Source organism: Lytechinus pictus, chromosome 11 (assembly GCF_037042905.1).
Source record: "Lytechinus pictus isolate F3 Inbred chromosome 11, Lp3.0, whole genome shotgun sequence".
NCBI classification, from domain to species: Eukaryota; Metazoa; Echinodermata; class Echinoidea; order Temnopleuroida; family Toxopneustidae; genus Lytechinus; species Lytechinus pictus.
Genome location: NC_087255.1, coordinates 17018912 through 17034603, shown reverse-complemented (window position 1 = coordinate 17034603; position 15692 = coordinate 17018912). Strand labels below are relative to the sequence as shown.

The 15692-nt window shown below is 34.9% G+C and overlaps 1 protein-coding gene across 1 annotated transcript in view; it reads right to left on the bottom strand.

Moving 5' to 3' along the window:
• The window catches only part of LOC129270898 (serine/threonine-protein kinase stk11-like), a 32197-nt gene extending 19031 nt beyond the window's left edge, over positions 1-13166 (bottom strand). The window contains exons 1-4 of the mRNA XM_064106882.1: positions 13087-13166; positions 10410-10499; positions 6193-6325; positions 2052-2188 (exon numbers count right to left, since the gene is read on the bottom strand). Coding sequence (XP_063962952.1) covers positions 2052-2188; positions 6193-6325; positions 10410-10499; positions 13087-13088 — 362 coding nt within the window. The 5' untranslated portion in view covers positions 13089-13166. The remainder of the gene's footprint in view (positions 1-2051; positions 2189-6192; positions 6326-10409; positions 10500-13086) is intronic.
• Between the last annotated feature and the right edge of the window lie 2526 nt (positions 13167-15692).

Here is a 15692-nt window from a genome sequence, read left to right as displayed (position 1 = left end):
AGCTTCCACAAACACTGGGGTGCTTTCCAATTGATCACGCTCATAATTGCTATTTCTCTCTCCTGCTTTCGTATTTCTTGGTTTGTCCAGTCTGTAAGACCCCGTTCACAATCACTTTCCAAAGCCGGTTCTTACTGAGAAACCTCAGATACACATTTCAGAAGATTGCTCTGTTAGTGTGCATAGTCACACAGATCAACTATTTCAAGCGGGCCCTGCATAACATATGTTATGATTACATGTTGTCCATACATGTACTTCTTCAAAGTCAAGCACCTGACAAGAAGGTCCCATTTTTCAAGTCCTTGGTATGACTAGGCTGAGGATCGAACCCACGTCCTCCCATACATGAGGCAGGCGCTCTACCACTGAGCCACCATGCCCGGTCAAACAGCTGATCTTGTTGCCACAGGTGCAATCAGCACCGCGCCAAGGGTCAGGAGTCACAAAATATGAGTGAGGAATACATGTATTCCTCAAAGCCTCCCTAGATACACTATTGTTACGTATTTCCCGTTGAAATCACTACCTAGGTATTATTAAGTAGGCCTACTATCCACAATCACCCGTGAATTGATTCAAAGTGATCTTGAAAACCACATTGCAAGGTGATTTGCAAATTTGTTCACAAGATCAGTTGTCGAGCTGTTCACAGTCAACCTGACCCAATTCCCACCGAATCAGTTTAGTGGGAATCGGTTCAGGAAAACTGGTGTGAACAGGGTCTATCATTCCAGTCATAGCTCCAGATAAAACATGTCATAATAGGGAGTTATCATCTTCAGTTTAAAGCAGTGAGACCATAGATATAAACATATACCGCATGGGTAGATAAAATGTTATCTGTATCCAAATTGTAATGTCTAGCCCCAGGATACAAGCATGCTACATGGGCTCAGCTATATGTTCACAAAGGTAATAATACGATACCAAGAACAGTAGAGTATAGCAACTACATGTACGTTACACTACACATGTATAAATGGACCCACACTATCATTCTCAGGAGCCCGCTCACATGTAATCTAAAGATAGAATTCTTACTTGGTGTTGCCTCATAGTTATTTCCCTAGAGAATCTCTCAGGTATTAACCAAAACAAAGGTCAAAAGGTAACAACCCAATTAATTTGTTATTAAGTTTTACCTGGTGCCTCCAGATTACCTTGTGATGTACACTGATGACAGGTTGCACCTATATGAATTTCACAACCGATTGACGACCTTGCCTCAGGGATGACAATTTAACTTGAAAGCTTTGCATCTTTCAGTCATCAATTTGACAAATTTGGTCGTGAACATTTATCTTCTTCCTAATTAGTTTGACAAGGTAAATCTCGACTATTAAAGTCACAGATTCTGTAACCAAAGCCCACAACTTGATAGTAAATTTGTCAAATTAGCAATCAAACATCGTAACTTAATGGCAATATGACTCATCATCACAAACACTTCAGGGCAAGCGTACATGGCCATGCATTTTGAACTTGCTCCATATGTGGTTTTGTTACACTTTTTCAAATTTCACTAGGTTTAACACACGATATCTCTGCTGAACTGAGAGATATCGTGATGAAATTGGTGTCATTTTGAAACTGAATTTATAATCTATATATATCTAATTACTATATGATTTATCTATTGCTTGCAACAACTTCTTGTGGTACCGGGCAAAGATGACCACTGTGACTACATGTACATAGACCAGGGTCCTGTAACACAAAGGTTAGCGATTGATTTTACGCTTGATTTTTAAGACTGATCGTACATTGTAGTCAATGCAATCAATCGTAGAAAAATGTTCTATGATCATTGCTATTAAGCTTTGTGTACGGGGCCCAGGTGGGTGTTTCATAAAGCTGTTTCTAAGTTACGAATGAGTATACACACAACTGGTGACCCTTTCTTGTGCTAAATGATACACCCCTATAACATGTACATTGTAGCTTTAAATAGTTAGCACCTGAGAATATGTTCCAGTCGTGCGTAAAGTCTTTCGTAACTTTACGTACATGTACAGCTTTATGAAAAACCCACAAGGCTATTTACTTACAGTGTGACTCCAGATGACCATATGTCCACCTTGAACCCTGAGAACACGTCTTGTCCATTGGCTATCTCAGGTGGTTGGAAGGCCGGTGACCCCTGGCTTGTCCGACACGCGTCGTCTTCTGTGAACTGGTCAAGAAGCTTTAATAGTGGAGAAGGAGGGAGAGAAAGGAAAGAAATGTTCATCATCAGAGAAGAGCACTGCGAAATACAAAACACATATAAATCTGGGTCCCGTTTCATATAAAAAGGACTTGCAACTGTTGTAACTTTGACATTATGGCAACTGCCATGGTAACCTTGATTATGATTGGCTGTTGAGCCCTGTTACCATGGTAGTTGCCATTATGGCAGTTACAACAGTTGCAAGTCCTTTATGAAACGGGCCCCTGATGTGTATACATGACACTTGTATTCACACATACATGTACGTATTGCTTTTCATGTTTTGCTTTATTCCCCACCCCAACCTCCACCACAAAAAAAGAGAAAAATTACAATTGATGTAGACTGGAAAAAACTTCCAAAACATTTAATATCTTTTGCCAAAATTTTGAAAGCATTGAAGTGAAACTCAGAAAGCATTTGATAAAGTTTCATACAAAGGTCTTTTTACTTTTCCAAAGATCTTCATGTATTGGTGCTACATGTACAAACATACACATTACATGCACTCAACTACATGTGCGTGTACATCCATGAAGAAATTAATGTCTGACATCTATCGGAGATTGATGTTAGAAAGCTTTTACAAAATCCATAATTGTAGATGGAACAGAACAAGATGGGGAGTGGCTTTAAGGTGTAATAAACAAGATTGAGCTGGATGATGTATGATTCAATATTTCTCTTCGTCTTCAAAGCAAATACTGTCTCGCTTCAAACATGTACTCCTTGCACCGCGCATCTCATCCATCATAATACAAGTGAAGTGTACACTCGCATTGTACAAACATCAAGCTTCATCTATCATTGATATCATCATACTGACAGATAATATTCATGAACATACTTTATATGCTTCCTGTATCTGGGTAAGGCGCCATGCAAAAAATGCTAGATGGCAGATACACATGTGATTAATGATGCAGTTTTTAAAACGATACCTCTTCATTGTGTTAAAGAGTGAACGCAATAAATGTACATTCGACTCTGGCAAAGCCGAAAAGCCTTGATTTGATTTTGAAACAATGTTATCCTTCTCATTATACATGTATGTGTGTGTGTGTGGGGGTGGGGTGTGCAACACTGATGCACCCCTACATGAACATGAATGAAGCTAAACCCATGTTAAAATAAGATAATTTTAATAGTAACCAAAGATACATATTTGCAGCAGAAAATATCTTTAATATCAAAAGAAAATCTACATGTATTTCAAATACAAATCAGAGATTAATCCATTCTAAAACTAAAAGTACAAGGTTGGTTCGATTTGGAAAAATTAGCTTTAAAATAGAAACGATCCAACAGAAAAGGCAATCCTACAAAGACTCAGAAGTTGTAGAAATAAATTTTTGAATCATAGGTCTCTCTCTCTCCCTTTCTCTTTCTCTGTTGAAAAAAAATCTAGAACTCTTGAAAATCAAGAAATAACATGGAACAGAATCATGAGAAAATAATTCCTATTTTAAAGGCCACTGCACACCTTACGACTGTTTGCGATCCGATTTTGGAACAAATCGCATTTTGCTCATTTTCTGAAAATGTGAATGGAACATATCATTTTATTTGAGGTTAAAATTAATTGAAAGAATACTAATATAACCATTTTGAAAGATTGCAAGCCTTTATTTTAGTTACTTTAGTTTCAAATCATAGCCAATTGTACGACTGCTATGACGTCATTACGACTAGATATTAAATTCGCTTTTATTCTAAGAATGATGATAGCATAGTCACAGATTTGAACATAGGTATTTGTACGATGATTTAACATTACACAGTACGATATTCCAAGTCTCAATATTAGCATCAAATTCTACTACATTTTATTCTGAAATCGGGTCGCAGACCAATTGTATGGTGTGCGGTCGCCTTAAGTCATCTCATTTCTATGGAGTTAAGAGGCAGCTATTAACAATCACTTTTCTCCCTCATCATGTCAAGCATCTCCATTTTACTCCTTAGCAACCAGCGGAGGTCATCCGCCATAATTGCTGAAAATGTCAGCAATTTGAAGAAGAGAGGATCTCAACAAAGGCAGCTGTACAATCACAAGGCTAGAAAGAAGGCTCAAGGAAGATATATAGAGATCCGTAGAATAGCAATCACTCCTCATTTAAGATGAACAAAAAGCCTACTGAATGTTCATAAAAAAACAAATCAGGCAAGATTGAAATTCAGAAGGTGTACTTTGAAGAGACATGGTGTACATGTATCTAAAAAGGTGAGATGGCAAAAAGAAAAGTGGGTGTCGGTCAGACAGAAATCCAAGGGAAATTGCAGAGTAAAAATATTCTACAACCAGACAGACCAAAAGGAATTTATCAAAGACATTACAAGCATATTAAAAGAAAACAACACTTATTTTTCTGAAAAAAAGAAAAAGAATTCAAATAGTGAAATCGATTTCTTACTTGATGCATGAATAGATTATAGAGTCAATTTGAAACAATCATCAACTGGTATTTATTAAGCATGAAATAATGTACATAGTATTTTTCTTGTAATAAAAATGAATGTTTAGGGAAACTACACAAACTTACTTTATATGTGAAAGAAATTAATCAAAATATAGATTTTATACCAAACAGATTTTGTTTCTATAGTATCCTGCATTCTAGACACACAACAAGTTCATGTTCAAGCTCATACATGTAAAACATGTGTGATTCTCATCAATGGGACATTTCCTCTAACCGCTGTAATCTAAACAACGGTTGTTTGCTTAAATTTGCTGTTTTACCCACTTTTCAAGGTCAGTCACCCTTTGAGTTTAATAACAAGAGAAGCTCAGGATAATGAGTACATCCTGTTTGGATAGCAGTCATCCATACAATCATTTTTTTTTTGCAATTCATATTTACCTACATGTACATTCTCATGCCCACTGCATACACTGGAGATTTTACATACTGTTTTTAATAGCTGCATTTTGAAGGCCATGGGTGAATTAATTACAAAATGAGAAATCCACAGGAAAAAAATGATATATTTTAAAGTCACTTTCCCTCACTTCCTGCATCCTCTAACCTATCTTTTTTCCCTTCCTGTTTTTGAAATTTCATTTCTCCTCCCCCATGTCCTTCTTTTCACTAATTGTTTTATGACCTCAACTCCCCATTCTCCTTCCTATTCTCCCCCTCAATCTTCTTCTTCTTCCTGTGACATTTCTCCTTTGTTTACTTCTCTCAAAAGAGTACACTAAAGAGATACTACTGAAATTAATTTTACACAAGAAATCTTGTTCAAAATATCAACTCCAGTGTCTACTTTTTATTATTTAAATACATTTCAGGCAATGTTGATTAGACAGGAGGAAAATACATACCCTTCATTTTAATAGCAGAAATATTCTTATTTTCAATTTTCAACAAATTCTATGCTTTCCTTTAACCCTATTAATGTCCATTTCATTGTGCTGTACATGCTCCTCCCAACGGACGAAGTATACAAGTTTCAGGACTAAGAGGGCATTAAATAGATGTTAAGCAAAGCCTCCGTCTTTGTTGCCGTCAAGTGGCAGTGGTCTGGAGGGAGGTAACCCCCTCCCTCCCCCCTCCCCCCACACCTTTGCTTTTCTTTGATGCTTTAATTGTACAACTTATTGTATTTTACAATGTGGCAGTTGTGTGACAGGACCATGGTCAGCAAAAAAAGGGGTCTCTCTTGCCATAAATCAGTATGGATAAAACTTGTCTCCTTATACCTTGGTCCCATTTGCTCTACGGCGGCCGTACGGCGAGTCGAAAACAGTCGTTTTAACATTTTATGTACGAGCTACATATACATGTAGGTGATTTTTTTATAAAAATGAATAAAACGGCTGTTTTTGACTCACCGTACGGCCGCCGTAGAGCAAATGTGACCGAGGTATTAGTGAACAATGCACATGATGTATGCCAAAATGTATATAAATATACATTTTTCTATAAAAAAACACAAAAAACTCCATGATGAATGAGACGGAGTGAGTCACTCACCTCTGCCACACCAAAGTCTGATATCTTGAGAACGCCGGCGGTGGTAAGAAGAAGATTGCTCGGCTTGATGTCTTTGTGGACCACATGCTGGCTATGCAGGTACTCCAACCCATCAACTAGCTGACTGAAATAACTGGAATGAATGAGATTTATCAAGACAATATTAAATATTCATATGAGAATATACATTGTACATGTAGGCAAGTCCAAGAAAATGTACATTGTTATGAATGGGACATTCAAAGACTCTTTTACCCTCCTTACAGGACAAGTCCACCCCAACAAAAAAGTTGATTTGAATAAAAAAAGAAAAATCCAACAAGCATAACACTGAAAATTTCATCAAAGTCGAATGTAAAATAAGAAAGTTATGACATTTTAAAGTTTCGCTTAATTTCACGTAACAGTTATATGCACATCCTGGCTGGTATGCAAATGAGGAGACTATGACATCATCCACTCACTATTTCTTTTGTATTTTAAGTATATATGAAATACGAAATATTCTAATTTTCTCCTCATTGTCAAGTGATACAACGATTAATTCCTCCCTGAACAAGTGGAATTAGCATTGTTTAATACTATATGGTTCAGTCAAGTTGGTCATTATTGTCAAATCTATAAAAAAGAAATATTGTATAATTCAATCAATAAAAAACAAAAGAAATAGTGAGTGATGGACATCATCGACTGACTCACCTAGTTGTGCTTATCACTGTTTTGTGAAAAATGAGCAAACTTTAAATTGTCAAAACTTTCTTGTTTTACATCCAATTTTGATGAAATTTTCAGCGTTATGCTAGTTTGATGTTTCTCTATTTATTCAAATCAACATTTTTCTGGGATGGAATTTGACCTTTAAAGATTTAACATTGCAATGAATGGGGATTTCAAGGGCTCTATTGAGCATTTCTGGGGTTAAGTCACCCTCAGCCCATGTGTACTTTTCCTGATATAATGACGTGGGACCTTTGATGGGGCCACAATATTTTTATTGTCCAAAGAAAAATATTTCAAGTATTAACATTTTGAAAATGATTTAAAAAAACTCAATTAATTTCAAATTGGAAATAAGGAAATAGTTTCTGTTTCTTTCTTTTTTTAAATGTTCAATTGGAACATATTTGATAGGACTATTAAAAAAAAAGAAATTATCCAGTTTAGCTCTTTGTTCTTATGTATTTCATGGTTTTATGAATTTCAGAAATTACTTGAATAATGTGTGTGATGGTGTCAGTAAGGCATGAATGCCTGTGATGACTGGTGCTATATCATGGAAAAGATATATATTTTCAGGTGTCTCATATGACCCCCCCCCCCTCCAAATGAGGAATAGGCAACATTAAAGGTCAAGTCCACCTCAGAAAAATGTTGATTTGAATCAATAGAGAAAAATCAGACAAGCAAAATGCTTAAAACTTCATCAAAATCGGATGTAGAATAAGAAAGTTATGACTTAGTTTCGCTTATTTTTCACAAAATAGTACTATGCACAATTCAGTCACATGCAAAAGAGAGAATCAATGAGGTCCCTCACTATTTCTTGTTTTCCTTTGTTTGAATTATACAATATTCCAATTTTTACAGATTTGAAAATAGGGACTAACTAAACAATGGTAATTCCACATGTTCAGGAAGAAATAAAACTGTTTCACAGCACAATGGGGAGAAATTTTAATATTTCATATTTCATATAATAAAATACAAAAGAAATAGTGAGTGATGTCATCAGTTCTCTCATTTGCATACCGACCAGTATGTGCATATAACTGTTTTGTAAAATTAAGCGAAACTATAAAATGTCATACATGTAACTTTCCTATTTTACATCAGACTGTGATAAAATTTTCAGCATTATGCTTGTTGGATTATTCTCTTTTATTAATATCAACTTTCTGTTGGGGTGGACTTGTCCTTTTATACATAGAACATAATTTAAATAGCAGTGATTGAATGAAATATATATACTGAAATTAATCATGAGTGACTGTTAACATTTAACGACAGTAATTCTGAAGGTACTAACTCTAAGAAAACACATAACATGTTACTCATATTTTCTGATGCAATATCAAATGATGGCCAAGCTTTTCTTCCATATCATAATTAAAGTATTAAAGTCATTGGCTCGTATTCTGAAGTCAGGTGTAACTTAGACCATGGCCTAACTCTGTGCTAAAATTATGGGAAGCCAAAAGTGTCATAAATTGTATTAAGTTGTTATGTTTCTTATGTTTACTGTGCTTTCTCCTGATTCATCGATGGTGAAGACAATCATCTATATATACTTCCTAGACAATTATGAATGATTTGAGTGCCAAATGAGCTGAAATATGATATCTCTACTGTTAGTGATTTATGTAACAATACTTGAACCACAACTTTAAACCTGGGTTTAAGTTAAACCTGCTATCAGAATACGGGCCATTGTTTTTCTATCTCCCCCCATCGTGCAGCCTGAAACCTATTTCATTATTTCAACCTTTTATTCGCCAGCGCTCGGCAAACCATACTGATATCAGATCACATGTTTTAATCAGGAAAATCCCACAGAGTGCTGGAAACAAACTGGCCTAGATAGCACTGCCATAATTTTCAAAAGGGAGCAAATGATAAGGAAAATTTCAGTAATGATTTTAATTTCATTAATAAGTACACTTCTCCTGGACCAAATGTGATAAATCAGCACTCATCTTGCTTGGAAATACAATGTATATCAGGCAAGGCATTGTATTCTATTGATGCCAGTGTAAATGGCAGATAGAAATTATTGATTTTTTTCAGTAAATCTACTTATTATTTTTTTTTTTGCTTCCATTTAAAACACTATTCAGTGAACACGGAAATAGAGGGAAGAAATAGCATCTTAACTCTGGGAAGGAGGCTATCGCTTCCCCATTACTACTGATTGATTTCCCTCGAATCCCTGGAGTAAGGCTAGAGTAATATATCACGGGGGAACCAATGCACGAACCCAGTCTGTGAGCCAAGCCTAATCAAATTAATGAGCGGATCACTCTAGCTTTAGAGACCACATTAGTACTTGTTGCATGAAAAATACTGCTTTCGTGCGCTCTGCTGAGTTTCGTTCTAATGATACAATTTGAATGAGTGAATTTAAACACAAGAGCAATGCCCAATAAACAGAAACAACCAAATAGTGAAAGATATATAAAAGAGATGATGCAATAGGTTTTTGTATCAGTATCTTTTCATTTTTGTCTCAATAAAACCATGGAGATAATATAATCAGTAATCTTGGTTGGTGGACATGTCACATCAGGTCATTCACGCATGTCATACATGAATACATGTATATTGTATAAGGCTCTCGACTCCAAATAAAAAATTTGAAAATAATTTGACATGCACATCTTCGTTTGATTTGTAAGAATCACAACCAGTAGGTTGACAGGTCGCATCATGATGTCATAGCTCTCGTCCCAAAATTCAGACAAGAAAATATGAAATAGACATTTACAATTCACATCTTTAATTAGATTCTCCAATGTAATTTAATTTGAATTGAAAGACCACCGGAAACATCACATAACATTATCGTACAAGCAATGGTATTTTCATCCTTATCGTCCTACAAGCAAATTCTCTCCTGAAAAAAATTGATGCCGAGAAGATTCGCATGAAAGAGCTCATGCCAGATACAGAATATGTGTTTCACGCAGTAATGAGGAGAGGGATTACTGAACAATGGAATGATGGTTGCCAAGTATTAAATGAATAATTGGTCAATATACTCTGATGAGAATAATAATTTTCCACATTTCCACTTTGGGCAGACTGCCTAGAAAATGTGCAAAGAATCTGCCTTCAGTACATTTATTGAAATTTCTGTTTTAACAACAAAATTCTTTACGGACTGAATGAAATACTGTTATCATAAAGGAGACAAATTGCAATTACACCTGAAACCCATTAATATTTTTCAATCATTTTTTTATCAAAAATAAATAATTTCATTTTCATCATTTTATTAAAATACAGTTCAAGTAGAACTTGAACAGGCAAACCATGTCTATACAGTACGTTTTGATTTCATCAAACTTTAATACTTGAATGAAAAAAAAATTCTACTACAAAATCTGAAATACAAAACATAAATACATTAAAAATACACGATAAAGAGCAATAGAATACATACATAAAAAAACATATTTATTATTCTAGAAAGAAGAAATGATATTGAAAAATGATCTTACTTATGAGCCTGCCAGATGGGGAACTTCTTGCACTCTGCAGCATCCAACATATCCTGTAGTCCACTTACACAATACTCCATGAAGAGATACGTGTGAAAAGTCAAGGAAAACATTCCAAAAAGTTATAACCTTAAAGGGGAATCCAACCCAAAGAAAAACTTGTTTTTATAAGGAAAAGAAAAATCAGACAAGTTGATAGGTGAAAGTTTGAACAATACTTGACAAACAACAAGAAAGTTATGAATTTTTAAAAGTTGTAAATATTGGTAATCACTATACCCATGGAGACTTCAAATTGGCCGCATATGGGGTGTCATAGTGATGTAAGGCAAGGACTAAGTACTCTTCCATGTACTCCAATACATATTATGGTTAAAATGTCATTTTTTCCCAAAAGTTTTATTTCAAATTATATTTTTCTTTCATGAGGACTTAAAACAATATACTACCTGGGTTATATTTAGATTACTGCCCCAGGGGAATGGGTACTTAAGAGAAAACCACTAATCCCTGATAATAAAGTACATGGCCTATGGTAATGTTGTCCTTGCCCCTTGTCATAATTTACTTACCCAGTTGCCAATTTGAAATCTACATAGTATTAGTGATCTCAATTTTAAAGCAGCTGTAACTTTCTTATTGCTTGTCCGATTTCTTTCAAACTTTCACCATTCTGTTTCATCTATTTTTCTCCTTCCCAACACAACATTTTATGACCAAGGCTGGATTCCCCTTTAATTCAACAAAAGATACCATGCATTTTTCCCCATATATGATTCATTCTTCCATTTATTCTTCCAAAAATTAAAAAAAAATCATTGCAATCAATTAAAAGGGGCTCTAAGAGCCTCCTTAACCCTGCCACACTCATCTGTACACCCTCGTTGTGAAGACAGTGAGATGTGGCCATCAAGATGACTTCAAGGCTAGTACCTTTTTGTAAAGATAAGATACTGCTATAAAAAAGATAGTGATGTTATATATCCATAGGTAATCATATCTTGTAACTGTTTACTTTGTAAATGCAGATTTTATTGTTGTTGTATAAACTAACATGTTTTTTACAATTTTCTGCAATTTGTTTTTTTATCTAGTTTTCCCACAATAACATGCATGTTTACAAACAAGACAAATTTCCATTATATGGGCATATCAATACAGTACTTATAATTATGAGACAGAGTTTGATTAAACCCTGAAAATGTGGAATTGTCATTGTGATTTATTTTTATATGAAGAGTCTCCTACCCTACCTCAGACAAAATATTGTATAATTCATGCAATGAAATACATGTACAAAACATATCTTGTTTGCACTGTTTTTTTAATATCTCTTTTGTGAACAATAAACCATTTTAAAATGGCTTCAAGTTCTTATTTCATTATCAAATTTGATGAAATTTTTAGCATTATGCTTGTAAAGATTTTCTCTTTTTTTCAAAAGTTTTTCATTATCAATTTCATGAAATAATGATATGAACAGGGTAGACAAACACACTGAACCTGTTCAAATTGAGCCAATTATTTTTTTACACTAAATATTTTCTTTTATGAATTTTAATAAATAAATTATCAATTCTGTTCCATTGCAGCAATGCCCTTTAATTGCTATAACCCACTTTGAGATTAATAAAATCACCATGGAACATGAATTCCGATTGCTTGAAGGTAATGAACATCGGAACAACACACATGAAAAGTACCAGCTTCTAGATTATAATTTTGAATGTATTGAAAGATACATGAAATTAAAACCAAACTTGTAGTAGACAAATATATATTTCCCATTGAAACCTGACAGGGGAAATTGATTATGACATTTTCACTTTCATTCTGCCAACACTTAAAACAAAAGTATAGAAATGTGTATGACCCTTGTCTATGTTTCAGTAATTGTATTTGACAACAAACTTCCAAAACTAGCCATCAGACATGCTGCGGAAGATTCTCAATCAAGTGACAGTTAATAATGATAAATGATACTTTTATATACCCTATCTTAATGACATACATTAACCAATGTATTAAAGGAGCATGTCTCCTTGTGTACAGACCAAGGCAGAGAAATGGGGTTTCAAGGCAGAAAGACATTTCTTAAAATCATATGCAGGGAAAATTTGATTTTTTTTTTTGGGGGGGGGGGTATGATTTGGTTGAATTTCCTACAGACATGCATGGTTCCTTAACCCCAAACCTGTATCCCAAATTTGTTGTCATCAAGGTAAAAATGTAAAGACATACACTTTTGTTCGTACACAACATACTGAACATCTATTATACGTCGGTGCCAAGTGGCAATGGCGATTTCCCGCCAGTTATGATGAGCTGAAGAAGAGTCCCGCATCGTCCAAATGAATTTTCTCTTTGTAATTTGTCTCTCTTCCTGGATGAATCAAAATATACATCAATATTAACTCTCACTTTTAGAATGGTCATCTATGATCACTTCTACAAACTATTATTCAAAGCTTTCTAATATTCATTTTCCTTTATTTTCCCATGTGACCCAACACCACAAGCATAGCGCTTTTGATATGGGCATCCACTTTTCATTTTAACAAAAACAATGACTTTTTAAACGCTTTGTACGTACATATACAAGTACACGAAATGCCTTCCATGATTTGTTTAAATATACTTTGAATGGATTTATAAATGAATTCAATAAAAAGGATATATTTTTTGCTTCTCATCATTCTGGAGGACGTCGACGAGTTGTATGATGTTAGGATGGTGTAGCCTCTTTAGAAGCTGGATCTCTCTGAAATGCAGAAGTAAAAAAGAATGGAAAGGGAAAATGAATGCCAATTTCAATTATGAAAAAAACATCAAACATAAACAGGACATCTACATTTAAATGTACATTCAACAGTGGTAAAAACAAAGTACAAGCAGCCAAGAACATAAATTTGTAAAGAATTGCTTGGTGAAACTCTTGAAACCAGGTAGAAAACGCCAATTAATCAAACTTGAAATTAAATGAAGGTTTGTACATGTATGTACATGTAGGTATTCAAATTATTAATCATATATTCGGAATTTAAACACAACAAAGGGAAGAGAGTGTGGAAAACAGGGTGGAAAGGGCCAAGGAGTGATAGCCCTTCAAACATTTTTTTAAATGCGGTCACTCCTCTGCCTTTAATTATATACATGTTCTTTTTTTCTTTTTTTTTTAGTGTTAGATTAACATATGTTGCTTTAACTTTTTTGTATCATGCTGAAAAGGGCTTTCGCTAGAAAAAGAAGAGAAAGAAAGTTTGTTCTCATGGTAATATCACTCTCCAAATCAAATTAGTGTTGCTCTGGAAATGATCATCAACATTTAAAATTTTAAATCCCTACTTTTATTAAAAATATAATACATGTAGGACCCTTTATTGTGATGTACTTTCTATCAAAATATTTCTTGCTACCAACCTACATGTACAAGCTGTACATAACATTGTACATTCAAACATACAAATAAAGACACATACATGTACATGTACAGGTAAATACATGTACATGTAAATGTGCTTGCTTTTCAATGTACACTTAGGCCCATGTGTTCTTCTTTCGGAATGATCAACATGTAGAAGCCATGAATGAAAGATCAACATTATCATAATTATCATTAAATGATTTACGAGGTTGACATGTGTGACTTTACAGTGCATGCCATGCCAGGTGGCAAAGCAATGGTGATCATGTGACTTCATGGGGTGGTGGAACAAACCATGTGACCGTGACTGGGTTTTCTTCTCCATCAAAACCGTGCATGTTTTCTCCAAGACACCACGACAACCGCATGAATTATAATGCATGACCATGTTCATGCACACACTCAGAAGGATTGCAGTGTGCTCTCGTTTCAAACAGAGTGTGATCAGAAAATATGAAGATACTTTCAAATGAAATATTCTGATTTAAACTGGGGCTGAAGGTACATGTAGTAAATGATACAATTGTATTGGACCTACAATACTCCTGTACATTGATAACCATACCTACACAAAGAAGGTTTGCAAGAATGCACCATCAAACTTCCAAGCCAATACGATGCATCAATATGCCCTACTGTGTGTAGAACGGTACATGTACATGTACATGCATGCATGGCTCGAATTAAGAATTGAAAGGGGCAAGGTCTTTTTTTAAAGGGCGCCTGAAAGGAAAGGGAAGTTGGTGCTCACTTTAGGGGGCATCCAAGACCAAATACTATATGTAGGCATCAAATATGCATGAACATGTACCGGGTGGGTGTTTCATAAAGCTGTTCGTATAAAGTTAAGAGCGACTTTAAGAATGACTGGTGATCCTTTCTTGTGGTATTATGGTATTGAATTGGCGATTGTTTAGCGCGTAAAAGGGTTCACCAGTCGTTCTTAAACTCGCTCTTAACTTAAGAACAGCTTTATGAAACGGCCCCCGGTACATGTACTTTTCAATGGAACACAAGGACTTGATTACCACAAGGCACTATAAAGGCCACAGGCAACAGGGGAATCTTATTTGGGCCTTTATTGGTCAACAAATATTTAAAAGGGCATGAAGGCCATTTCTGAGGGCATGGCCGGCCACGGCCTTGGATTAATTTCAGCAATGTGCATGATATTCATGCCTACATGTCCATAAAAGTACCGTATACAGCTCGCCAATTCACTTTTAATAAAAGAATACAAAAAATTATAATTAACTTTCAGGGCGATTGATACATCCCACACGTAATCACACAAAAGCTACCAGTTCATCCATTCATATTACTTTGTCAATAAATCAGCTCAACAATGGATTAAAAATAGCTCAAAAAACAGATCACCTTGATACCAGGCAAAAACACTTGTCTTTGCATCTGAAATTTCATTAATTATGGAAATGAATGGGCAGTGTGTAGCTGTACTGTACAGGTACTGTATGTGTTACATGTAGCCTATTTGAGAGATACAGTACATGCTGTGAAATTCAGGAGGTGGGACAGGGTTATTTTTACTGATAATAATACTCTTTTATAATTCAAAATTTCCATTTATAAATTTGTACAGAAAAATAAAAGCATTAGGCCTTTAATAACAAGTGCAGGGCCTGTAGACCCTACATTAAAATACATACATGTAGTTTGATACATAAACACATTACATGTAGCCTATTTGAGAGATACAGTACATGCTGTGAAATTCAGGAGGTGGGACAGGGTTGTTTTTACTGATAATAATACTCTTTTATAATTCAAAATTTCCATTTATAAATTTGTACAGAAAAATAAAAGCATTAGGCCTTTAATAACAAGTGCAGGGCCTGTAG